The 25,198-nt window shown below is 37.5% G+C and overlaps 1 protein-coding gene and 1 long non-coding RNA gene across 2 annotated transcripts; one reads left to right on the plus strand and one right to left on the minus strand.

The window, feature by feature from the left end:
* Positions 1-1,489: 1,489 nt before the first annotated feature.
* On the minus strand, positions 1,490-10,139 carry LOC124381631 (putative C-type lectin domain family 20 member A). The gene is made up of 6 exons (XM_046843438.1): positions 10,029-10,139; positions 4,223-4,275; positions 3,446-3,832; positions 2,879-3,220; positions 2,690-2,781; positions 1,490-2,535 (listed from the first exon to the last, which is right to left on the minus strand). The coding sequence occupies exons 2-6, from the start codon at positions 4,257-4,259 to the stop codon at positions 2,431-2,433; spliced, it is 963 nt and encodes a 320-aa protein (XP_046699394.1). The 5' UTR covers positions 4,260-4,275; positions 10,029-10,139; the 3' UTR covers positions 1,490-2,430.
* Positions 10,140-10,695: 556 nt separating this feature from the next.
* LOC124381656 lies at positions 10,696-23,833 on the plus strand. Its single transcript, XR_006924904.1, has 3 exons — positions 10,696-10,736; positions 22,990-23,069; positions 23,623-23,833. It is a non-coding gene; the product is annotated as an uncharacterized LOC124381656 (long non-coding RNA).
* The last annotated feature ends 1,365 nt before the right edge of the window (positions 23,834-25,198 follow it).

Here is a 25,198-nt window from a genome sequence, read left to right on the forward strand (position 1 = left end):
TATTTACTTTAAAGTGTCCACCTTTATCCACGACTTCACATCTTACCAACAAAATTATAATACAACTATTTAAGGCTTACAAATAGACTTGTGTTTATCAACGGAGAGGAGAGAGAAGCATTAGACCATAACCGGCAATTATTGCTAATAAAGAAAAATACAATTAAAGCAAACAAAACCTACCTTAAGTCTGAAATCCACTTCTGTTTCTTTAATGTCTGCTGCACATCTTCACTGCCTAAAGAGCTCAACTGGGCACCTTGTTATTTCTTTACACAAATAGATTGATGATCTACTGTAAATATCCAGCGAGAGATCAAACGCTGGGAATTTACATCACACACGACGGAGACTGATTTCCATTCAGACGCACAAATATCTTTCAAAAGTGTCTGTGGCTTTCTGACTTTGCATAGGATGCGAGTTCCTTATTTAAATGAGAAGTAAATCCCAACTGTGTGTGATCAAAGACTTTTTTCTACATTTAAACATTTCTGGCTTTTATATTTCAGAAGGAAGCAAGAACATTCATCACACACATCAGGAGGTGTAGCTTTAGCATTCAAATTGAATTGAAATTGAAAACTGATCATTGCGTAAGAGAGATTTCCCAGTGGGTGCACTAATGGGTAGGTTTTAAATGGAGGGAGGAGCCAGAAGATGTGGAGGATAAGGATCATACACCTGTGCTGGATTTGTATTAACAAGTGTGTGCTCTCTTGCACTAAGAGCTACAAGAACAAAAGAGAGAGAGAGAGAGAGAGAGAGAGAGAGCGCCTCTAAATGGAGTTCTCTTTAATTGGAGACACTGTGCTGCTGGCGATGGTTCTATACCTACATCCTAAAAATCCATGAATTTGCCAGTCAACTCAAGAACTTTTTTAATAATAATTAATAACAACAGTTTACTACAATGTGCTCAGGTCCACAGGTTGCATGAACAGTTTTGCGTTTAAGCGTCCATTACTGAACACCTCAATAATGATGGAACTGTAATGAATGCAGATTCAGTGCCCAGATGAGGATGGAGTCTGGTTCCTCTCAAGGTTTCTTCCTCAAACAATTCCTTCTCACATTCGCCACTGACTCGCTCATTAGGGACAAGCTCACAATCAATAGTGAACTTATTTTATATTAATAAAACTTATAGGCACCAAACGTTTACACTCTTTTACACAACTTTATTATCACTTTATATGTGCAAAGCTGCTTTGAGACATTGTTGTCCATTGTCCATTGTTGAAAGCGCAATACAAATTAAAATGGATTGAATGAAATATAAATAAACAGATGTTGCAATAATAGTGGAATTTGTTTTTTTTTATTTTTCAAGGCGCATGGATTTACAAGCTATTAATGGGTTCCATCATCGTTATCATATACAATATTTACTACAACATTATATATATATATATATATATATATATATATATATATATATATATATATATATATATAAACAGAAAAAAAGAAATATCATATGTACATGTACTCAAAAAGTACTCAAACCCTTTGAAGCTGTATGGTCACTCTGACTGAGTTCCAAAGATTACTGTGTGGAGATGGACAAAGTTCCAGAAGGATAACCATCACTGCAGCCATCCAACAATCTGTGCTTTATGGCAGAGTGACCAGACAGAAGCCTCTCCTCAGTGCAAAACACACGAAAGCCCATTTAAAGTTTGAAACCTAACACCTGAAGGACTCTCAGACTGTGAGGAACAAGATTCTCTGGTCTGATGAAACCAAATTGTTTAGCCTCGATTTTAAATGTGATGTCTGGAGGAAACAGGCATCATCCAAAATGTGAAGCATGATGGTGGGAGCTGGGGAGGTGTTTTTCTGCAGCAAGGACTGAAGGACTGGTCAAAGCTGGATGGAGAAAAGTCCAGACTTAATAAAAACCTGTTCCACAGCACTCAGGACCTCAATTTGTTTGAAGGTTTACAATCCTACATGACCTCAACCTTACTCACACAGTCAAGACAACACAGAAGTGGCTTAAGGATGGTCCTGTGAATGTTTTGCAGTGGTCCAGCCTGAGCCCTACTGAAAATCTCTGAAAGACCTGAAAGTGGCAGTCCACCAAAACTCCCCATTCAACCAGCACAAGCTTGAGAGGATTTGCCTTAAAGAATGGCAGAAAATCCCCTAATCAAGGTTTGCAAAACAAAAAGACTTAAACAAAAAGGCTGAAATTGTGCCAAAGGTTCATCAGTCTGAATACTTTTTTCTGAGTACTGAGTACATTTCAGTTATATTTCAGTGTTATCTTTAAATACATTTACAGACATTTCCATTTTTACTTTTAGGGGAATGAGTGAAGATTATAGACAAAATAAAAGTTAATTTGATATATACGTATGTATACAGTATATGACAAAACATTACATAACAGAGTTTACAGCCCAAAGTCAACACTCTACTGTTTTACTGAATTTTTTTTGGCCTAGAGAAGATATTTCCATTCGGATGCAACCTCCAGGACAGTGTGATGTTCTTAAGCATGACATGTTCCTCCAGTTTCTTCTGCATCTGAGGAGCAAAGTCCAGGTTTAATAAACCAACAAACAAAATCATATTTTACAGATAATACAAGAGTTAATATGATGGAAACAAGCAGAAAGGAGCAAATGTTTTTGGAAATAATAAAAATTTGAAAAAATTTCACCAAATTTCAGGGACTCACCTGCTCCAAAATGAACGACTGGACAGCAGGATCAAACACACTTCCATCAGACTTCACCTGCAGCCTCATCACCTGTTTTTTTACTGGGGAATCTACAGAATAAACACATAGAAATTGTTTCTCCTCTTTTCCTCAATATACTTAAGTAAAAAGTAAATTCCGAAATATAAATCTTGAAAAAAGACTTACTGGTGTAACAGAAGAAATAGTGCAGGTTGGTGCATTCTTCATCAATGTACAGTCCTTTATAAACTGGTGCACAGTTTTCACTTCCCCAGTTATTACTGGGTTGTCCAGGATACCATGGGAGGTTTGATGTGTTGGTGTTGTTTAACCACTTCCACGTCTCTCTGTACAGCCCAAACCAGGAATCCCCCTGGATAGTCATCACCTGTGTTATGAAGTCATTATCTGAGCTGGTAAGAGAGCTGGCGAGGTCTGTGTGATGTGTTCGGCAGTAAGTCTGAGCTCCAGCCCAGTTTAGCAGAGGACTAGCCACACCGATAAACCTGTCAGCTCCACTGAGATTATCTGTAAATTAAGAATATTTTGTCTGTTTGTACTGTACTTGTTTTATACACATTGCATTGCCAACGCATTACATCATCTTTTTTCAGCAAACTTAGTTCATATTTATAATCCTAACATTCACTACAACGTGTCAGTTACAGTATCATTTACTTGGTTTTAGAGGAAAAGTGCAACATCAGCCTCCAACCTGAAACTCATCAAATCACAATCTCAATAAAGACTCACCATCGTAGCATACGAAGGGTCTGAAATCTGTACATGGTTTATCAGCCCAGTATCCAGTTGTATTCATTATTATAACACAGGATTCCTTTGCAAGATAATTATTAGGTTCTCCAGTAATCCAGTTCGTAAAAATGCTGTTCTTCAGCAGGATGTCGTTTAAGGACCAACGCCAACTATTGACGTCATCGTACAATCCGATCCAGGCAGGTTCTGTCAGTTTTTTTCTTGCTGCTTCTTTCTTTAATTGTAAAGAATCAACATCAGTGATGATGATTGCCAGGTCAGTGTACATCATCCTGCAGTAATTCTGTGCATCAGGCCACGACTTCCTCATCAGGATCATGTAATAATTGCGGGAAATTGTTTGTTGGACGGATGCGACAAAAGCTGTCGGTAAAATTTGTTTTAGAATTATGTTATACATTATTAATATAAATACAGCGAGCTCTGAGATATATTCTAGATGTAAAATGTCACTTTCTGCAATTATCTGTCACATAACATAGTGCCCACAAAGTTAAATACGAGCATTTCGTTGTGGAAGTTATTGTGGTCCGGTGCGATTTTATTTTACCCAGCAGGGGGCTCCCATTAGCCATCTCACCACAATATGCCACATGTTTATATGCCAGATGATATTATCTAATAAAAAGTAAGTTTATTCTCTCTCTCTGTGTGTGTGTGTGTGTGTGTGTGTGTGTGTGTGTGTGTGTGTGTGTGTGTGTGTGTGTGTATATCAATGTACATTTTCTGTTTAGAAATACACTGATCACTCACCATTAAAATAAAGGAGGAGAAGAAGATTTTGCTTCATGATGAACACATGGACTCTGTAAAGTAAAATGTATAGAAATGCTGAACTGGGACGTGACTATGGTGCTGAACTAAACACACATCTTTTTGTGGGCTTTTCTTACACTATGGTAAAAACATGGTACATATTCCAAATTGCTCAAATTAGTGGACCGTTTTAATTTTATTATACTGTTGAAAAATAAATAAATAAATAAATAAAGGAATCGAGGATGATGGATGCATTAACTTGCCCAAACTAGTGGAAAACTTATTGAACCAGAAGCATCGGGATCTGCAGTCTTTTCTATCTGTAAGAGCACACACAGTTGGGGACCTGGACACAATCCAACCAGACCTCACAACTATGGGCATCAGTGTCAGGTTAATGAACTTCCAAGAAAAAGGAAGAGTAATTGGAGCAGCTGCAGTTCTGTATAAGGAGCAAGAGATCAAAATTTTTCTTTTGGTGGACCTACACTGGCAGAGATGTTTTAGTGGTGTAAGACAGCAAATGAGATCTCTGAATATTAGCCACAGAACAGTGTACAAATACAATCTTGTCTAATTTTGGAATGCCAATTACAACCAACATGACCTCCTCAAACCTTGCCCTAACTCTCCATAGGCATTCAGGTAACAATTTCAACACTATCTTTTTTTTCTGAACAGAAAATCTGAAAATACATACAATTAACATACAATAATATCTGTGTATTCTGAATTTCTTCTCTGAACTGGTCAATATAACAAATTGTCAGGGATCCACCTGCATGCCCCCTCCGTGGCTCTCTATCAACCGCTCCCAGCGCTATTCGCCGACACCTGTCACTCGTTACCGGTTCCCCTTCATAAGCTCCCGTTCTGAACTGACTCGCTGTCGGATCATACCTGCTATACGGATTATACCTGGAGTATCCCCGTGTTACGGTTCGTACCTCTCCTAGACTCTTGTTTGTGTGCTTAACCTCAATAAACTATGATTAAGTTACTTCCGCTTCCTACGCGTGGTCACCACTCTAACACATCTAAAGTATGATAATCATGATTTGATTTACTGAAAAGACAAATATTGGCAAGCTAACAAGTCTCAGATTGTACTTGACAGGTTTTTTTAAAGAAAGTCTTAATGCAGTTGGTGCAGAGGGTTCAGAATCTCATGTATCAACTATGATACATTTGGAGTTACAGGGTTAATAAGAAGCAAGCAAACGACTAGCATACATTTGTACAACTGGTTCAGGGTGAAATGTTCTAGTTGACTTGCCCTGGATACAAATAGAACACTATTGTTTTATTCAAATGTAGTAAATAAATATTTGGGCAACTCGTTTTTTTTTTTTCCGATTTGCTGCAATGGACATTTAATGTCGCAGGTCCATTTCTGAACTTTCCTTTTCTGAGAACAAGAAGTTGCTGATTTTTGAAAAACCGAATGTGAGGTATGACATAACACAGAAACACCAAGTATTTACAACTTCGACATTTCATACAAACACCTACAAATCTCGAACAACCTCCATTGTTTGTAATGAAAATAGTTTCGCATGAAAAATTGTTACACACTGAAAAGTTGCTAAATTGAACAAGTTACTGTTGGAAAATGATAAAAAAAATACTGAATATAAGAGAGAAGTTTAAATATAAGACTTACAACAAGACTTCTCAGTGAATGAACTTGGTATAATATTCAAAACAAAAAACAGTTAACTAACTGAAAAACATGCTATCCATAAACCATGGTTTGATGAGTTTGTTGTGTGTCCAACATTGTGTTCCTGTTCTTTTCTGTTAAAATCCCACAGACGAAAGACAAAATCTTAATAATTCCATAATTTTGGAATAAATGAACTAACAAGCTAAACATTCCTATTTATTGAATCTACACTTCATTTACTTTCAAACAACATCCTGTATCCATGGAATTCTATGGCTTTTAAACATAATTACAATTATAATACAAATGTATAAGAGTTTTTTTTTTAATTCAGAGGAGAAAATAAAGCATTAGACTATAACAAAGCAACGATTTCTTATCAAAATAAATAGATTTAAAGCATGCACCAAAACATACCTCGACTCTAAAATCTGCTGCTGTTTCTTTGAGAGCTTTGTCTGCTGCACATCTTGATATAAATAGCTAAACTAGACACCTTGTCATTTCTTTACACAAATCAGGTTCTTGATCTGAATATTGAGATTTGCCTCACACAGGACAGGGACTGATTTCCATTTGCAGGTGCAAACAAAAGGCATAAACAAAAGAACAGATTCAAACTTTGCATAGGATCTGAGTGTCCTTGATTAAATAAGAAACAATTGCTAGCACACTACATTTCTGTTTTCGCAAACAACGAGATTCGTAGCACTAATATTTGATTATGGACCATGTCATAAGACCATGTCATTGCAGTGTGTGCATGGCCAAGCACTGGAGCCAGAGGAAGTGAGGGGTGAGGATCACACACCTGTGCAGGAAGTGTGTACTTTATTGTGTTAAGCAGCAGCCCACATAGCAATTTTTCTCTGGCCCAGCTCAACCACACAACCAGCTTTTGCTTGGCCCATATACCGCAATGAATTACGGTCCTAGTGTGGACCAGGTCTGGATTCCAGACAACGGCCACACATGGGCCATAACTAGCCCAAGTCTCAGCCAAGGTAAATACCCATAACTGGTCCTAAATGACATATGGCCCATGTCTTGTGAGCCGCCTTAAAAACGGTACCACCTCTGCCCAACCGGGCCATGTTTGGCCCACATGCTGTATGCCAGTGCCGGATGAATGCCAGCTGTGCCAGATGAATGCCAAATCTGGGCCAAATTCTTTTGCTTACTGGGAGGAGGATTGAAGGGGTGCAGGAGTAGAGCTGGATGAGAGAGAGAGTACTAGTGAAAATTTGTCTGCCTCCTACTTATCATTCCTGAGCCAGCAAGCTCTCCAAAATCCATGACAGAAAGGAGGAAACGCCATCATGGAGTCCTTTCCACTGAATGAGCTTGTGGAAGTTCTTACTGCTATCCAGCAGACCCAACATCAGGCTCTTCTGAAGTTTAGAGCAGAGCAGCTCTTCTGGGCACTGAACAATGCGCAAGCCAATGATTGGAAGCTACTTTATAGTATTCTGGAGAAGTTGCAAACTCTTGCCGTAGCATTAACATTTTCAGCTCCCCTCACTCTGTACAAGCATGAGATTGGCCACTGTTGTTCCAGCAGGCCTGGCCACATACTCCCGGCTACTGGAGGTGTAATGGTATGCTGAGATCATTGCTATGGTGGTGCTGGAACAACTTATTTTTTTGGATTGCAGACTAAATCCAGTGCCAGCAGATGTTGCTTAACACAGGACAATTTAATGGTGTACCTGGAGGAAGATGAGATCTCTATCTCTTCTCTCTTTTTCTTCTCATGTCATGTCTTGCCATGAAATGGGTCTCCTCTTACCAATACTACCTGCTGGGATGGGCTTTTACCCTCTGTTTGGACCATGCACTGCTTTAGTAGCTTCTGTGGTGGAAATCTCCAATCCTAAATATCCACATGACCAGGACCTCAGATGGCTGTGGATGAGGCATTAGACATCACAACACTAATTGTGACTCCTTCATTGTTGACCGTCCCCTTTCGCTCTCCATAACAGATGTGTATTCATCACTGAGCAGAATGGATGCACATAATTCAGTTAGCCCTGATGGCATACCCAGCTATCTATCCCATTCGATATGATCCCATTCTATATGAATTCCGTATTTTAGATGTATTACAACATACAGATATATTAAATACTGCATTTTAGTTTTGGTCCATGACCCCTTTGACTTCCTCCATCACTAGTCTAAAGGAGGTAAATGAGGTCATCAGCCTTTAGTGTGGAATTTTTACATTCAGCATGCAAAATACTCCTTTAAAACATCATCATGATTTTCCATCTCTTTTTCGGCAGCATTTGTTGGTCAGTGAGATGAAATGCAACCCACTGAAAAACAAGAGGAAATATAGAAGTAGCAGCGTATTTATTAAAATGATTTTAGAATGATGGATCAACAGAGGAACGAGTGTATTGTATTCATAAAGGAAGATCTACATGATGTAGTAAAGGCCAGAGCTGGGTCAGGAATCGATTCTTACACACCTCCACACCTCTCCAGTCTTAGCAGAAGTGTGTTGTGACTATTTGAATGCATTTTCTTGGCAAATTAAAACGTAGCCTTGTTGTCAAATGTTGTATTTACAGGTCAAATAAGACTTCACCTTGGACTTAGTTAAAACTTTACAAAAAAAAGACGTCTGTTTTCCAGTAGAAACGTGCTCTCATTCAATTCAATTACATTTTATTTGTATAGAGCTTTTAACAACAGATATTGCCCCATAGCAGCTTTACAGAGATAAAGATGATAAAACTTATCAATTCCAACTTTGTATCACTAATGAGTAAGCCAGTGGTGACTATAGCAAGGAAAATCTTTCTGAGATGGTATGAGAAAGAAACCTTAAGAGAAACCAGACTCAACAGAGAACCCATCATCATCTGGGTGGCATCATTTTAGTTCTCTAGTTGTTGAGGTGTTCTGTTTACTAATAGCAAATTGAATGCAAAACTCTTCATGCAAACCACAGTCCTGAGCCATTGTACTATATGTTGTAACAATGTTAATATCATTTACAGTCCAAATCCGTCTTCAAAGTTCTTGATTTGCTGTTGATGTGAAACCATCCAGTCTCCAAATGAAGATAACTTTGGTTAAACTCCATCCATATATAGGGCATTGTGTTAAATCAGAAAATGTCAGGAAGTGCGGGTGACTGGGAGGAGAATGGACCCAAATGCAGGATGCCAGGAATAAGATGAAAAAAAGACTTTAATAAGAAAGCAGCAAGCAATGGGGCAAAGGCAAAATAAAAACAGTCCAGGGTCTAAACACAGGCAAACAGGGCAATGCAGGCAGAGACAAAAACACAAAAAACAAAAGCAGTTCAGAGTCCAAACTAGAACAAGAAAGATAGAGCAGAACAGGGATCAGGAACAGAAACAGGAACAGAATCCATACCAGGCAGGGTGGCAAGAGTAATCTTAGGGACATTGGAAGCTGGTGAGATAATCTGGCCCTGGAATAAATGTATCAGGTGTCCTTAAATACAGAATGGTGCAGGAAATGCGGCAAGATGGACTCCCTTAGATGTTATGAGGAAGAAACCTTGAGAGGAACCAGACTCAAAAGGGGAACCCATCCTCATTTGGGTGACATCAAGACTGATGTGATTATAGTCTCTAAACAATACAGAACACTGGAGAGTGAGAAATAAGGATGCAGGTGTAAGTATGGACTCCAGCAAGACTAGCTACTGTATGGCAGCATAGATAAAAGAGAGAGCCCGAAGGTAATGCAGACATAAAGGACCTATTGGAGAAGAGTGAAAAGTGTGGGGGGTGGGGGATAACAGCATCCAAATACCCCAGTTCACCAAAACACTATATCCATCCATTTTAATGTGAGATTTAATGGGGAACCAGTGCAGACTGATTAAAACAGGGGTGATGTAGTCATATTTTCTGGTTCTATTAAGAACTCTTGCTGCTGCATCCTGGACTAAAGCTTATTTATGAACTTAATAGAACACCCAGACAGTAAGGCATTGTTAGTAATTAAGGCAACGTACAACTATGTATTGTTAGCGTAGCAATGAAATCTAATACCACGTTTATGAATAATTCTATCTAGAGACAGCATATATATATTTTTAAAAAGCAGTGGGCCTAAGACAAATCCTTGCAGAACAGGAAACTTTACCTTAGTGAGTGTAGAGAACCAGGAGAGAGCCTTTCCCTTTATTCAACAATTATTATTTTAGCAAGGATGAGATTATAATCAATGCTTTCAAAAGCTGCATTTAAAGCAAATAACTAAAGCAAGTGGACACGAGGCCAAAAGCAGGTCATTTACCAGCATCGTCGCTGTGTTATGAGACCAAAATTCTGCCTGATACATTTTTATTAATGTCAATCACAAAATGCAGACAGATATATAAAAAAACAGTTCATGAATCAGAATACTTTATTGATCCCATAGGGAAATTGTCGGGCAAAAGGCAAAGAGCAGAGTAAGCAGTTATAGAGATGAAACATGGGCAAATAGAGCAATGCAAGTCAGAGACCAGAGTGACACAGAGTAGGCCAAGACCAGGTAAACAGAGGCAGAGTTCAAAACATAGTATAAGAAACACAATCACAACAAAGCCACAAAGCCAACAAACTGGGTAATAAAGTTTTTTGTACTGGACAAAAGCCAGTACAAAAAACACCATCCTTAATCCAAAGCCATGAAATCAAAAAGCACAGGTAAGCAGGCATGATGAGTCTCAGGAACACAGAAAACAGAAAATACCAACTGGTATAAAGTGTGTGTGAATGGTTTCCTTAATGTGGAGTAGTCCTTAAAATTACCACTGACCCAAAATTGCTAATCCAAGATGGCTGCCGAGCCGGAAAGTCTTGCCAAGTATGTATGAGCATTATTGCTGTGCTACAACCTTTTCTAGGATCTTGAAGATAAAGGGGAGGTTTGATATTGCCCTGTGGTTGGACAGCTGACAGGGTGAAGGTCAGGTTTCTTAATTAGGGGGTTGATAACTGCAGTTTGAAAGATTTAGGTACAAAACCAGTGCTGATGAAAGAGTCTATTATTTTGAGAACAGGTTCTGGAATTATCTGTTTAAAAATGTATTTATTCTCTTGAGTGGGAGTAAAACTTTTTAATTGCTAATCTGTAATAATTAGATTTTAAGAATTATTTATAAAATAAACTGGATTTTTTTTTTTACCTGGAATTTTAAATTTTAACATTGAAAAAGTGAGGAAATCATCAATGGCTATTGACGGTGTGAACGTTATTGTGGTGCTTTTATTCCCAGTGGGTTTTTTTTTTCAGTAGTACTGAATAGAAATCTAGGATCAGATCTAGTATATCTTCTATAAGAGTAGAAGGGTATGCTGATCTATCAGCACTAAGTTTTTCATATATTTATATTTTTTATTTTTAATCCAAATGTTAGAATTATATACTGCATCCACTGCAAAGAGTAGGTACTATAACATTCTGATAAATTCCAACAGATTTTAGAATGAACATAACTTTGTTAATGTACCGGTTGAAATTTGGCTACTGTTGGCTGAAGGACAGCAGGAAAAGGAGGCCAGGAACATTGGAGGTGTTTAAACTGTTCTATCATGGTGTGGATGGAAAGAGAAATGGTGTAGGGGTGATTCTGAAGAAAGAGTACAGTAAGAGTGTAGTGGAGGTAAAGTGAGTTTCTCAAAGGGTGATGAACATGAAGCTGGAAGTTGAAGAGGTGATGGTAAATGTCATCAGTGCTTATGCTCCACAAGTGGGTTGTGAGATGGTGGAGAAAGAAAAATAGTGGAGTAATTTAGATGAAGTGGTAGAAGGGGAATGAACGATTGGTGATTGGTGCAGACTTTAATGAGCATGTAGGTGAAGGGAACAGAGGTGATGAGGAGGTGATGGGTAGGTATGGTTTTAAGGAGAGGAATGTGGAAGGGCAGATGGTGGTAGATTTTGCTAAAAGGATGGAAATGGCAGTGGTGAACACGTATTTTAAGAAGAAGGAGGATCATAGGGTGACGTATAAGAGTGGAGGAAGGTGCACACAGGTGGACTATGTTCTATGTAGGAGATGCAACCTGAAGGAGATTGGAGACTGTAAGGTGTTGGCAGGGGACAGTGTAGCTAGACAGCATCGGATGGTGGTCTGTTGGATGGTTTTGGAGGTGAAGAAGAAGAGGAGAAGATTGAGGACTGAAAGAAGAATATGATGGTGGAATGTCAACAAAACTAAGAGATGTCACCAAAATTACATGCAGAATCAAAAACACAAAGTCATATCAGACTTTACCTGTAGCCTCACTATTGGTTTCCTAAACTGGGAAATCTATGAAATAACACACACAAAAAATTGTTTCTACCATTTTCCATATGTTTGAACCACATGCCAAGCCAAACAATATCGGAGAAGACCAACTCATTATGATGATTGTTACTAGGGGAACTATCAGGAAAACGTTCAGCACTTTAGTTTGTATTTGCTGCCATCTTGTGGATAACGGAATGTATTGCATTTATTTCTAACACATCTTTATAGCATTTTTCTAAATTCTGAGGTTTTGTGATGATTGGTAGGAGAGTTGGAAAGTGACTGCTGCACTTACTGTTACTCAAGTTGGTTTATACCAAATTTCTAGGTGCTGACCATAATATGCATACTGTTGTCTACATTATAAATGTACAGGAACACAACAAAATGATTTTCATTTGAATGTAACTTTCCCTTAGTCTTCTGATTAAAACAAAACCAAAATGCTGTTGAATCATCCTGGTCATGTCTCCTTTATAGCATTATCACGGTCTCACTTCAGCAGTGAGATGAAATCGAACCCTAAAAACGTAGCGCTGTTCTCCAGTGTTGGATTTACAGGTCAAACTAGCCTTCATCTTGAGTATATACACAGTACAACTACACAAACAAAGACGGCTGTTTTCCATAAGAAAAGAAGTGTTACGTGAGGCCATCATTCAGCATCACACGCCTCATCACAGAGAGAGTCTTAACAAACAAATCTGCACATGCAATACTCCATTAAATCCTTATAGTCATGCAAAATGGTCCATGTTGCTATGCTTTCAGATGTTAGTGAAGCCTTTACATGTTAATTTATACCAAATAATCAACCTAGTTTCCCTTTAAAATCAGAAATATTTAAAATTTCAGCATTCCAGGCAGAAAATTAGCAGTTACGTGCAAACCCCATGACCAGTCTGTGAAACAGCATTTTTTTTTTAAAATAGTTTATTGGTAATGCGAAAGTACATTCTTTCTTTTTTCTGGGCACAGAAATTATAAACAAAACACAAAAAAGGTAAGAGGAAAATCACAGTAATGGTGACAAGCGAATTATTTATGACGGTTCAAAGAACTCGCAGCGTATTTACAGGTTTTATTACATTTTTTTCTTAAATATAAGAATATTCTTTACAATGTCACACTGATGCATTAAACCCAAAAAAACTTCTCCTTATCACTGTGTCCAGTGGCCGCTTACAGCAACAACAGGTTAGAAATTAAATATTTGCCTCAAAGAGGGGCTCTTAGATTAGATTAGATTAGATTAGATTAGATTAGATTAGATTAGATTAGACAAGATACGATTCATTTTTTTATTGTAATTGTGCAGAGTACAAGTCCAGGGCCAATAAAATGTAGTTAGCATCTATCCAGAAGTGCAAATAGCATAAATATATATATCTTTATATTTATAATTGGAGCAGTAAAAGGAAGCAAAAAAGTTTTGATTCTACTTGATTTGAAGGTGAGCATTCAGACGTCACAGGTGATCCTTCTTTTTCTTGTGGAAGATTTTTCCATCAGGCTGCACCTTCCAAGTCACTGTGAGTTTCTCCTGCATGCCATTTTCCTTCAGTTTCTGCTTGATCTGATGATCAGAATCAAGATGTTATAAATCAGATGAAAATCGATGTCAAAGAATCTAAGAATGAATAAAAAAACTGATTTAGAGACATCATGTGACTCACCTGCTCTAAAATAGACGACTGTACAGCAGGATCAGACACACTTCCATCAGACTTCACCTGCAGTCTCACTGTCTGACTCCTCGTTGGGAAATCTGTAGAACAAACACACACATACACACACACACACACACACACACACACACACACACACACACACATGCAGGACACTTTACCTTCTGGATGGATGTTACAATTTATTTAGAGCTGCAGACACACACACACACACACACACACACACACACACACGTGTTCGATTTGATTCAGTAGTTTGTTTAAATTCTACTCGTATTTTTCATTTATTTATTATTTATTTATTTTTGTTTACTTTAGCATGAATTGACTAATTAGAAATTATTAATAACGTTTTTTGTAACTTTTTCCTGCATGTAAATGTCTTTGGAACCCTCATTAACGCTCCTCCCATTCATTTAATTTTGAGAGGAACGTGTCAGTACAGCGTTATGTTTCTGAAAGACGAAAAGTAGTCGATGAAGGTGTTTATAAGCACAAACAGGAGCGTTTATTATACTAAAGAAAAAGATCGAATGGAAATAAATCAATCAATAATATTCTTAAAATTAAAAACAGTTAAAGGAACTGAATATAAGTTTTAATAGACACTTAAGACCAACTTATAAAACATGAAGACTCACTGGTGTGGCAGAAGAAAAAGGCCTTGTCAGTGCAGGACGCATCGCCGTAGAGTCCGTTATAATTTACTGCACAGTTCTCATTTCTCCAATAATTATTAGGTTCTCCAGGAGCCCACGTTATGTTTGAAGCGTTGGTTCCATCTGCCCACTTCCATGTGTCTCTGTATAGCCCAATCCAGGAAGCACCCTGAACGACATACAACTGCCATAATAGGTTTTGGTCTGAGCTGTTAAGAGAACTGGCCAAGTCTGTGTGATATGTGCGACAATAAGCCTGAGCTTGCGACCAGGTCATTCTGAGAGTCCTGATCCCAATGAACTTATTAGCATCGCTGAAATTAGCTGTTGAATAAAAAGCCAAGACATTTCCCAGGCTCTGTTAGTAACGTCTCTGCAGGAAATCCCAACATACAACCCAAAGTATGAAGATAGAAAAGAAGCAAATCACTATAAGGATATTGACTCACCATTGTAGCATATGAAGGGTAGTGGTGTTGTACATGATAAATCCCACCAGTTATTATTTGAGCCAATAGCACCACATGATTCTTTTCCACCACTATTACTAGGCTCTATAACGTACCAATTGAGATAAGTAACATTCTTCAGCGGAAGTTCATTCAAAGACCAGCGCCAGCTGTTAATATCATTGTACAATCCGACCCAGGTATGAGTCGCCAGTCCTTTTCTTGCTGCTTCTTTCCGCAGTCTGAGCCAGTCGGTATTACTTTGCATCGTTGCCAGGTCAGTGTACATCACCCTGCAGTAATTCCTCGCATCAGGCCATGACATTGGTGTCAATATTAGGTCATATTTGTGAGGGACGGTCCTGAGAATGGACGCAACAACTGGAACCAGACCTGCTGAAGACACTGTGTTTTATGAAACCTATAGTAAAATTTAACTGACGAATATCTGAGTATAGACAAATCCCAAACTGAAATCATTTATTATAAACTAACAGTGTCACTAAGTAGTGAATTTTTTGCCTTCTTGCCTTTTATTGTGTGTGTGGTCACTTACTGTAAATACTTTAATACACGTTTTAACTAAATAATACTCTGCGATGTACAAATGGAAATGCAGGATTTCTGCAAATTTTTATTACCTTAAGCAGTTCATTCGTTTATTTATATTTGTATTTATTATTTAACTTGTTGGAAATGTTTGTAGTTACATTCACCTGCGTCTTCCTGCAGACACAACAGAAAAATAACTTCTGCTTTTATTTAGTCTTTTTTTTTTTTTTGTGGAACTACAAAATCCTGTTTGTGAAAGCGGGCATGCGTTAAAAGTCAGAAGGTGCTTAATTTTATGATTTTATGATCTTCACTTATAAAAAATAAAAATAAAAATAGGCCACTTATGCACTTGTTATTGTACCTTGCACAATGACAATAAAGTTGAATCTAATCTAATCTAATCTAATCTAATCTAATCTAATAGATAATGTTAACTATTTAAAATGATTTCAGGAAGTAACAGTAGCACAGATGTGAACCGTTTGGTAGAAAATGTGATAAATTACAAAATAATAATAATAATTGCTCAAACATGTTTCTGAAGTCAGTAAAATAGACAAAGTTAGAAAAAAACCCCACAAAGGTATTTTAAATATAAAATAATTATTGAATGAAATTCTAAAATTGTTAACTCGACATATAATAAAGATTTGCAATCACTAATAAATATTTCCTTGTAATTCAGCCTTATAACGTCTGATGTTTTGGAAATTCTACACAGTTCAGCTAAATAAAGAAATGAATAGCTTTAAAGGTAAAAACGTCAAATGAATTTGTTTAATATTAATGATCATAATGTCATAAATTATATAATCAAATAACAAGAGTGTTTTATAAAATGCTCTCACCAGTTAGACACAGGAGAAGAAAAAAATTCAGCTTCATGATTTGCAGGTAGCTGAGGACAAAAAAATAAATAGAAAATTCACAATTTATGTAGAAATCCAAAGTCAATTATTTGTGCAAATTTGTAGATAATATCTATCCAAGTTTTATATGCAAATCCAAAGTTCCAATAATGACATTAATTCCATTGTCCACCTTTTATTTATTATTGCTATCAGGCAGAACATACAAATATATGTCCAGTTACATGTTTTTGAAGAGGACACCACTTAATTCCACATAACACTTCAGCACATTTTTGTTTCTTATTAAACTTTTATAAAAATGTTATTTCTAATACTGTTTATAAATGAAAGTACTGCATTACTTACAATAAATATTTACACAGATTTCAGACACAATGATGTCATGAGTAACACGTGATTTCTTACATTTGCTTTATTCTTCTTAAATTTGATAAATAAATAATTGTTCAGTAGTAGAGGCCCATTGAGGGGTTAATACGTTTCTACAGTATCCATTTGATAAAAGTAAAATTACCATCATTTTCTTAAATGACTCAAATTTCTAGATTAGTTCTTCATTAAAAAATCAATACATTTGAAAAAAATCTGCTACTTTTTACCTGGTTTTGAATTGGATCATTACTGTTTCTTCAGAAGCTCCATTTAAAATCTTCACTGCTCTTTAAAATGTATCAGTTTACTTCATCTGTCTTAACCCTGGACAAACGACGTAAAAACCAATTTCCATTTTTTCTTCAGCTCTTCCTTCAACTCCAGACTCCTTATTTAAACAAACCCAAATGCTCAGCCATTGTCTTCAAATTTCAGCATGAAAAGGATGTGAATAAAGTCATCAGGTGGTTTTAGTGTGAGTTTTAGTTTAAAAAAACAACATTCAGCACAAACAATATTATAATGACTCTTTTATAAAATCATCAATGTCTGTTTTGGGTACTAGGAGGCAGCATTGAGCTAAAATCTGTTAAATAAAATATTTATTATTAGAGATTATTCTAATTGTTTAATATAAAGACTTTCCAAAGGACCAACAAAGTATTGTAAAGGTAAAAAAAGATCTGGTATGGTAAATTCCAGAAATTGGTCAAGACTAGATTCTTACAAAACATCCTGTAAGGAGTTTTTTACACTCTTAGACTGCGAATGTTATTACAAGTGCTTTGTGACTATTTGAATACATTTTCTTGGCAAATAAAAAGTAGCCCTGTTCTGCAATGTTCAATTTACATGTAACACATGTCTTCATGTTGTATTTTCAAAAACAAAAGTCCTGTTTATCATAGTAAAGGAAGGATTTTATCAGATTTAACAGATCAGATTTTACAGATCAGATTTTACAGATAGGGCAAAACAATAATTCAAATATTTATCTCCATAATTTATTTGTCAATGTAGAACTGTACACTTTCCAAATTTCAACAGCCTCATGCAGAAGTCATAGTGTAATACCGTACTAGTTGTAATTTAGCATGTAGAAAGCTACAGTGACTTCCAATTTTGATCAGCACCCCTAGAGAAAGAAGAAAGAGAAGAAAGATAGAGAAAGGAAGGCCAAGTTTAACCTCAAAAAGCATCCAGATAGTTAAACGGTTACTTGCATTGGCTTTGTTGCTGAACAAGAGTCCGGATGTGGTAGACAAAGGAGATTCTTGATGAGTCCGTTAGGAGGAAGTACTTGGGTGATGTTCTTAAAGGTATTTACTTCTAGGATGCTGTTAAATGTGCACACAATTAGATTCACAGAGATTTTTCCAGATTCTCCGAGATTTTTAGACTCTGCCTCTCTAAGATACTCTTTAATATAATTGATAATTTGACTGACCGATTGCTAATTGAAACCACATAGGTTCCTCCAGCTGTTTTGTTTTAGCAACACTTACTAGAAGCTAGTAACACTTTCTACCCTTTGGTGGTTCCCCAAGGGGAAAGGGATGGGGTGGTGTAGTAAGTGAGTGTCTGTGCTTGAGAGTGTGTAGGAGAAGGTGACCAGGAGAGGAGACCTTCTTGGGCTCTAGGAGGGGAGGGAGGCTATATTGTGGACACTGTTTGCTTGTGGTGGAGCCAGCAGAGGGGTCTGGGAGGTGGTGTGAAGCTTCTGCAGTCATCATTAGCCACTATTCATGTTCCATTTGTCCTCCCAGCCCCTTTCCCATGTGCTTGCTGTCTTTCCACAACAGGAATGTGAATCTGGTGCTATCTGGTTGAACTGGACCATGTTGCCCTGGTGAGCATGGGCTGGATGCCTGTCAGCACATTGTTGTATTTCCTGGTGCAAATATTCGGATAAAACGAGACCAAAATACTCACTGGTACCCTTAATTGACACATGTCCCCTTTTACATAAAACATTTCATCTTGATACCCGTTCAGATTGAACTGCTTCTAGAAACCCCTCTGAGCCTCTTAACAATCATGAACAGACAGTTATCTTGGTTAAGAAGCATAGGTATGAAAAAGGGGCTCCTCAAGTACCTGATAGAGTGGGAGGGTGCTTGCATTAAGCATCCTAGACCCCACATCACACAATTGCATTGAATGCCCTGGCCCACTCACCTGAAGAAGATTTAGAGAGAGCAGAACTTCCAGAATGAGCCATTTGGAGGGTGTGGTGTGGTTGGGTCATGTTCAAAAAAGATCTCAGCTCAACACCAGCATGGAAGATTTACATGATGTAGTTAAGGCCAGACGCAGGTCAAAGCTAGACTTTCATGTTTAGTTACTTATCCTCTTTCACTTTGAATGTTATTATTAGTGCTTTGTGAATATTTAAATGCATTTTCTTAGCAAATAAAAAGTGGCCCTGCTCTAGCGTGTTCAATTATTTTATCAATTATGTTTAAGATTTTACTGTTGGTGTCTTCAACTCAAAAAACAAAAGTCCTGTTTTCCATAGGAAAATCATAAGGTCAGGATTCTCTCAGGTCTAAATGTCACAGAGAGAATCTTATTACACAGTTAAGAGGATTTAAAGCTAAAAATGAAAATGGACACAAAATGTTATTGTCAATGTAAAACTGTACGCAAATTTTAAGCAATCTCACCTGTGCTGGTGTTTTGAGTCAATATTTTTAAACCCAAATTTTACTTGAAATGTCAGCATTAAGCAGGTTGTGGAAGGAGGAATCTGATTGCATGTTGGTTTGTGATGAAATTGTGTTTTTTTCATCAAAATTCACCTTCACAGTGAATATAATCCTTTTCAACAGGGAGTGGTCTTTAGCCCTTCTCGCTTCTATGTATATTGGATTATTCAATATGGGCTTTAATTCTGTGCTGAAACTCAAGAACCCAGTTTCTACCTGTCAGGGAACCGTTGTCAATCTTTGGGAACTGCTCAGAACACACTACAGCCTAGAAACTTCAGTTTCACCAGACAATTGAAAAGTAACACTCAGAGTTCTTTCATTGTTGATTGTTACAGGCTTTGGATTCGCCCTTGATTAGCATTTCCCATGTTGTTTGTTCCTCACATAAACTTTACCTTCGACTGGATTAAGACATCATTTAGGAATTGATTCCCGGTTTTCATACTCAGTAAAACTACTCACAGTAGACAGAACAAGTCTTTAAACATTTAAAGCAACAAAAAATCTTATTTTAAATCATTTATTGATGATTATATATATATATATACAGTGCAAATAAATAAAGGTAAACATAGGAACAAATTTAAACAAAAAAATAGCATATATTTTTAACTGTAGGATTAAAATGACAGGATTATTGAAAGAACAAAAAATGTATGTACAGTTACTATTACAGTCTCTGTCGTCTATATTCAACTATTCTTTATTAAACACACTTCAACAAAAGCAGGTTACATATGAAATATTTGTCTCAATGTTAAAAACTGACTTTAAAATGATGTTGGTAAAATAGAAAAGTGCGTGTTTAATCCACTACTTTTGGCTAATCTTGTCATCTGACATGTTCTGCTAATTATTGCTTCGATATTATTATATTAGTTTTTATTCTACTTGACTTGAAGGTGATCTTTAAGACATTACAGGTGATCCTTCTTTTTCTTGTTGAAGATGTTTCCATCGGGCTGCACCTTCCACGTCACTGTAGTGTTTTTCAACATGCCGTTTTTTTCCAGTTTCTGTTTAATCTGAAGATCAATATCAGGATTTAGTTAATCAAACCAGAAGGAACAAGGGAATAAGGGAGATGCCAGGATTGAATAAAAGTAGATATTCTCATAGTGAGAAATCCTAATGAGGTCGTAACAGAGACATCATGTGACTCACCTGCTCTAAAATAGACGACTGTACAGCAGGATCAAACACATTCCCATCAGACTTCACCTGCAGCCTCACTGTCTGACTCCTCGATGGGAAAACTGTAGAATAAACACACACACACACACACACACACACACACACACACATGAAATTGGACATGGAGGTGTTTATGAACAGGAGCATTTAACATTACAGTCTCAGTATCTCATTTTCATTCCCTGCTATTTTTTATTCTCTTTTTAACAGAGTAAATAAAAATGCAAAAAAAACTTTTTATTACCAATATTTACTATTTACTGGATATTAATCGAAATAGGTAAAGAAAGAAAAGACTCACTGGTGTCACAGAGGAAATAGTACTGGTTGCTGCAGGGTACATCATAATACAGTCGATTATATATCACTCCACAGTTATAATTTCCACCATAATTATCAGGTCTTCCAGGAGCCCATGGAAGGTTTGAAGCAATGGTCCCATCTAACCACTTCCATGTGTCTCTATAGAGTCCAATCCAGGGATCACCTACAGTATTCCTCACCTGCATTATTATGTCATTATCTGAGCTGCTAAGAGAACTGGCCAAGTCTGTGTGATATGTTCGACAGTAAGCCTGAGCTTCAGGCCAGGTCACAAAAAGACTACTGATAAATACAAACCTGGCAGTTCCACTGAATTTAGCTGTGAAAAATGTAACCAAATGTTAACATCTCATGAAATCTGATCACAAGTTATAACCCATAATGTGTCATTTTAGCCATCAAACCAAACAAATCATTCAGGGTATGAACTCACCATTGTAGCAAATGAAAGGTCTTAGTTGTGAGCATGGAACATCATACCAACGATTATCTGAGCCCATAGCAACACATGATTCTATTCCATAAAGATTTTGAGGCTCTCCAGTGCACCAGTTGGTATAAGTAAAACTCTTCAATGGGAGGTTGTTCAAGGACCAGCGCCAGCTATCGATATCATTGTACAATCCGACCCAGGCAGGTGCCACCAGACCTTTGCGTGCTGATTCTTTTTAAATCTTAACCAATCAGTATCACTCAGTATTTTTGCCAGGTCAGTGAAATTTGCTCTGCAGTAATTTATTGCATCAGTCCATGTTTTTAATTTGATCACCAGGTCATAATGGTGAGGGACGGTCCTATTGATGGATACAGCATCTGGGACCAGATCTGTTGGCAACATTTTATTTAATGAAACACATAAAATCAATTTTAATTAATGATTACTTAAATATAGTATATTGTCCCTTTCTCTGAGGATGTAATAAAAGAGAAGCAGAAAAGCAAACCTACAGGAAGAATCGTGGAACTACACGCTTGTCAAATCAGACTTTTGTCCTGAGTGACTTTCTGTATTATATCACTTTGTTGCACACTGGGGGGGATTCCTCCCTTGTTCTCTTCATGGCAGCGTGTAGCACATGTTGGCTTAAAGCACGAATATTCACTTTCACATTGCTGTGCACATAGCCATGTGTTTCTGTTTTAATTTAAAGTAAACCTGTACTTAATTCCCTACACGTAGCTGATAAATCAGAAATCCAGGCCGTACAAATTAGGATTCAGACCAGTTTACTTATCCTGAGGTTTTATTATTTTCTTTATTGGTTCATATATTAATCTCTACAATAAAAGGTTAGCAAGTAAGATCTTACCTTTAGCACCTTCTATTGGTTATTTTAAAGTGCCTACCTAAAATCCTATGGGGTCTATTGTACATCTACCAGATTTTTGGTCCCATTATTTAGTGTCAAATGAGATCCATTGGGAGATGAATCGGTGCGGACTCTCCTGTGTGATGGTGGGCTTTCAAATCTCACAGCATTTACCCCATTTCATGTACAGAATTTACTCTTTACAGAAATACTGTATATAAGAAAATATATTAGTATTTAGAAAAGCAGAAAGAACATGAGAGCTTTGCGTTCATGCTGATATCGTGACTCTGCTTCCTTTGACATAAGAGTAATATGTACTGGTAACAAGCTGCATGTAAACCATACAATCGATTAGCAAAACAGTAGTTTATAAAAAATGCTCTCACCAGTGAGACAAAGGAGAAGAAAAAGATTCAGCTTCATGATAGATGGGTAGCTAAAGGGAAAAAAAAAAACCATGTAATTAGAAAAAAAAAAATGTTCAAATTATCAAATTTAAATAATAGTAACAAACATTAGGAATTAAAACATACCCGTGATATAAAGTCAGAAAGCTGGTCTTTTTTTTAGAACCACTGCTTTAGATCTTCACTGTTTGCAAACAGCACTCTAAAAAGATTATCTTCTTACTTCTTCTGTCCTACACTGCTCAGGCTGATTTCCATCTGTCTCCTGTTTCCTTAGGCTCCAGACTCCTAACATAAACAAAACCAAATGCTGGACCATCGACCTCAAAAGTTCTGCATAGAAACAAAGTGAATGAGGTAATCAGGTTGCCTTTGGTGTGGAATTTATTGTTATGAATTATTCAGCATGTACAATATTATCATGTCTCTTTTAAAAAATCATTACTGTCTCTTCCTGGAACCTTGAAGCTTGCATTTTTTGGACAGTGACATAAAGGCACACCCACTGGGAAACTGAGTTTCCAGAGTATTCATTAATTTTTTTTTTTTTAATAAAAGCTTTACAAAGAAACTACAGAATCCAAATTCGACAAAAGTTGGAAATAGTGTAAAATATAATGTGACGCCGAGACACTGGGACACACCCACTGAAGAAAAGCTCCCCGATAGCAACTGCTGGCACAGTGCTGAATGGACAGCGACCGTTTAGCACCTCTGTTTTGACAGCCAGAAAACTGCATGGACGAGAAATAGGACCAAAAAACAAGACACAGTTGGCGGCCGATCAGGAGGACACCGGCTTCTCACCATCAGCTTTGTGGATACAAAAGGACGTTGAGGTGCTTGGGGAGGAGAGTTGTTTCCAGACCCCTCTAAGGATCTGGTTTTCTCAATCTCTTATCTCCCGCAGGCAGCAGCAGCAGTACTGGCAGTGAGTCTGAAAATGCTTGACCCAATGCCTTCCTGCCCCAAGCGGTTCTGCTCTCAGTCTTTGGGAGTCCCAGCTGATCTCTCTGGAGCTAAGATGCCCCACTCACTCTCTTTTTATCAAAAATACACCTTTATCTCTTTTTTACTCATTCTCATTCAAACACTCAAGCACCTACACCTTAACTGCAGGAAAAAGTTTTAATAAACATTTATGGGAGCACTACTCCTGATATCCTGTGTCCTGTCTTTTGCACAACATAGCTGTGAGGTGCCTTAGTAAATAAAACAGAAAATGATGGCTACAACATGTCTAAAAAAACTGGGGGCGGTGTCAACAAAAGGCTGGAAAAGTAAGTGTTACTAAGAAAACATCTCAATCTACATTTAGCAAATAATTAGGTTTAGGAAACAGGCCAGTAAGATTTCTGGGTATAAATAGTGTATCCTACAGAGGCTCTGTGAAGTGAAGGTGGGCTGAGCTTCACGAATCTGCAAGAAACTCTGTCTACAAATTGCAATACAATTTCAAAATAATGTTCCTCAACATACACCGATCACATATAAGATTAAGACCACTGACAGGTGAAGTGAATAACACTGATTATATCTTCATCATGGTACCTGTTAGTGGGTGGATATATTTATCAGGCAGCAAGTGCACATTTAGTCTTCACAGTAGAAGCAGAAAAAAATTTTGCCACAGACCAGTCAGGGTGCCCATACTGACCCCTGTATACCACTGAAAGTGCAAACAATGAAATGGACCACAGAGCAATGGGAGAAGGTGGCCTGAGCTGATGTATCAGGTTTTCTTTTACATCACGTGGATGGCCAGGTGTGTGTACATCACTTACCTGAGGAACACATGGCAACCGGATGCACTATAAAAAAAAGGCCAGCCGGCAGAGCCACTGTGATGCATTGGGCAATGTTCTGCTGGGAAGCCTTGTGTCCAGCTATCCAAGTGGATGTTACTTTGACACGTTGTCATGGAAACAGTATTCCCTGATTGCTTTGGCCTTTTAGCAGAATAATGCGCCCTACCACAAAGCAAAAGTGGCTCAGGAATGGTTTGAGGAGCACAACAATGAGTTTATGGTGTTGACTTGACATGTAAATTCCCCAGATTTCAATCCAATCAAGCATCTGTGGGATGTGCTGGACAAAGTATCTGCTGCTAACATCCTGGTGCCAGATATCACAGCACCCCTTCAGAGGGCTAGTGGAGTCCATGCCTCGATGGGTCAGGGCTGTTTTGGCAGCAAATGTGGTACCAACACAATATTAGACTAGTCAAAGCAAAGGTTTGGCTGGTCTTAAAGTGGTGTAGCGGTTTGTGCCATGGGGTCTAATGTATGAGATTCCTGTTTTAAATTGTCCTTTCAGGCTCTTATTATGTCAGTAATTTTTATTATTATATATTTTTTTATTTTATTTACAAAAGTCCAATAAGCGAAGTTGCAGCCAGTCCTAAAGCAGTATAGTGTAGCGTCTAGAGTTATGGCCTTTGCTGTCTACTGTCCCTGGTTCAAACCCTGTCCTCAGTGTTCCTTTTG

Source organism: Silurus meridionalis, chromosome 28 (assembly GCF_014805685.1).
Source record: "Silurus meridionalis isolate SWU-2019-XX chromosome 28, ASM1480568v1, whole genome shotgun sequence".
Taxonomy (NCBI): domain Eukaryota; kingdom Metazoa; phylum Chordata; class Actinopteri; order Siluriformes; family Siluridae; genus Silurus; species Silurus meridionalis.

Bases quoted from the DNA above. Each gene is read 5' to 3' on its own strand.
- LOC124381631 (XM_046843438.1), bottom strand. From the start codon at position 4,259: ATGAAGCAAAATCTTCTTCTCCTCCTTTATTTTAATG. The intron at 3,833-4,222 runs GTGAGTGATCAG...TTTTACCGACAG, and splicing joins TCTCCTCCTTTATTTTAATG to CTTTTGTCGCATCCGTCCAA. The intron at 3,221-3,445 runs GTGAGTCTTTAT...CTTAATTTACAG, and splicing joins ACCCTTCGTATGCTACGATG to ATAATCTCAGTGGAGCTGAC.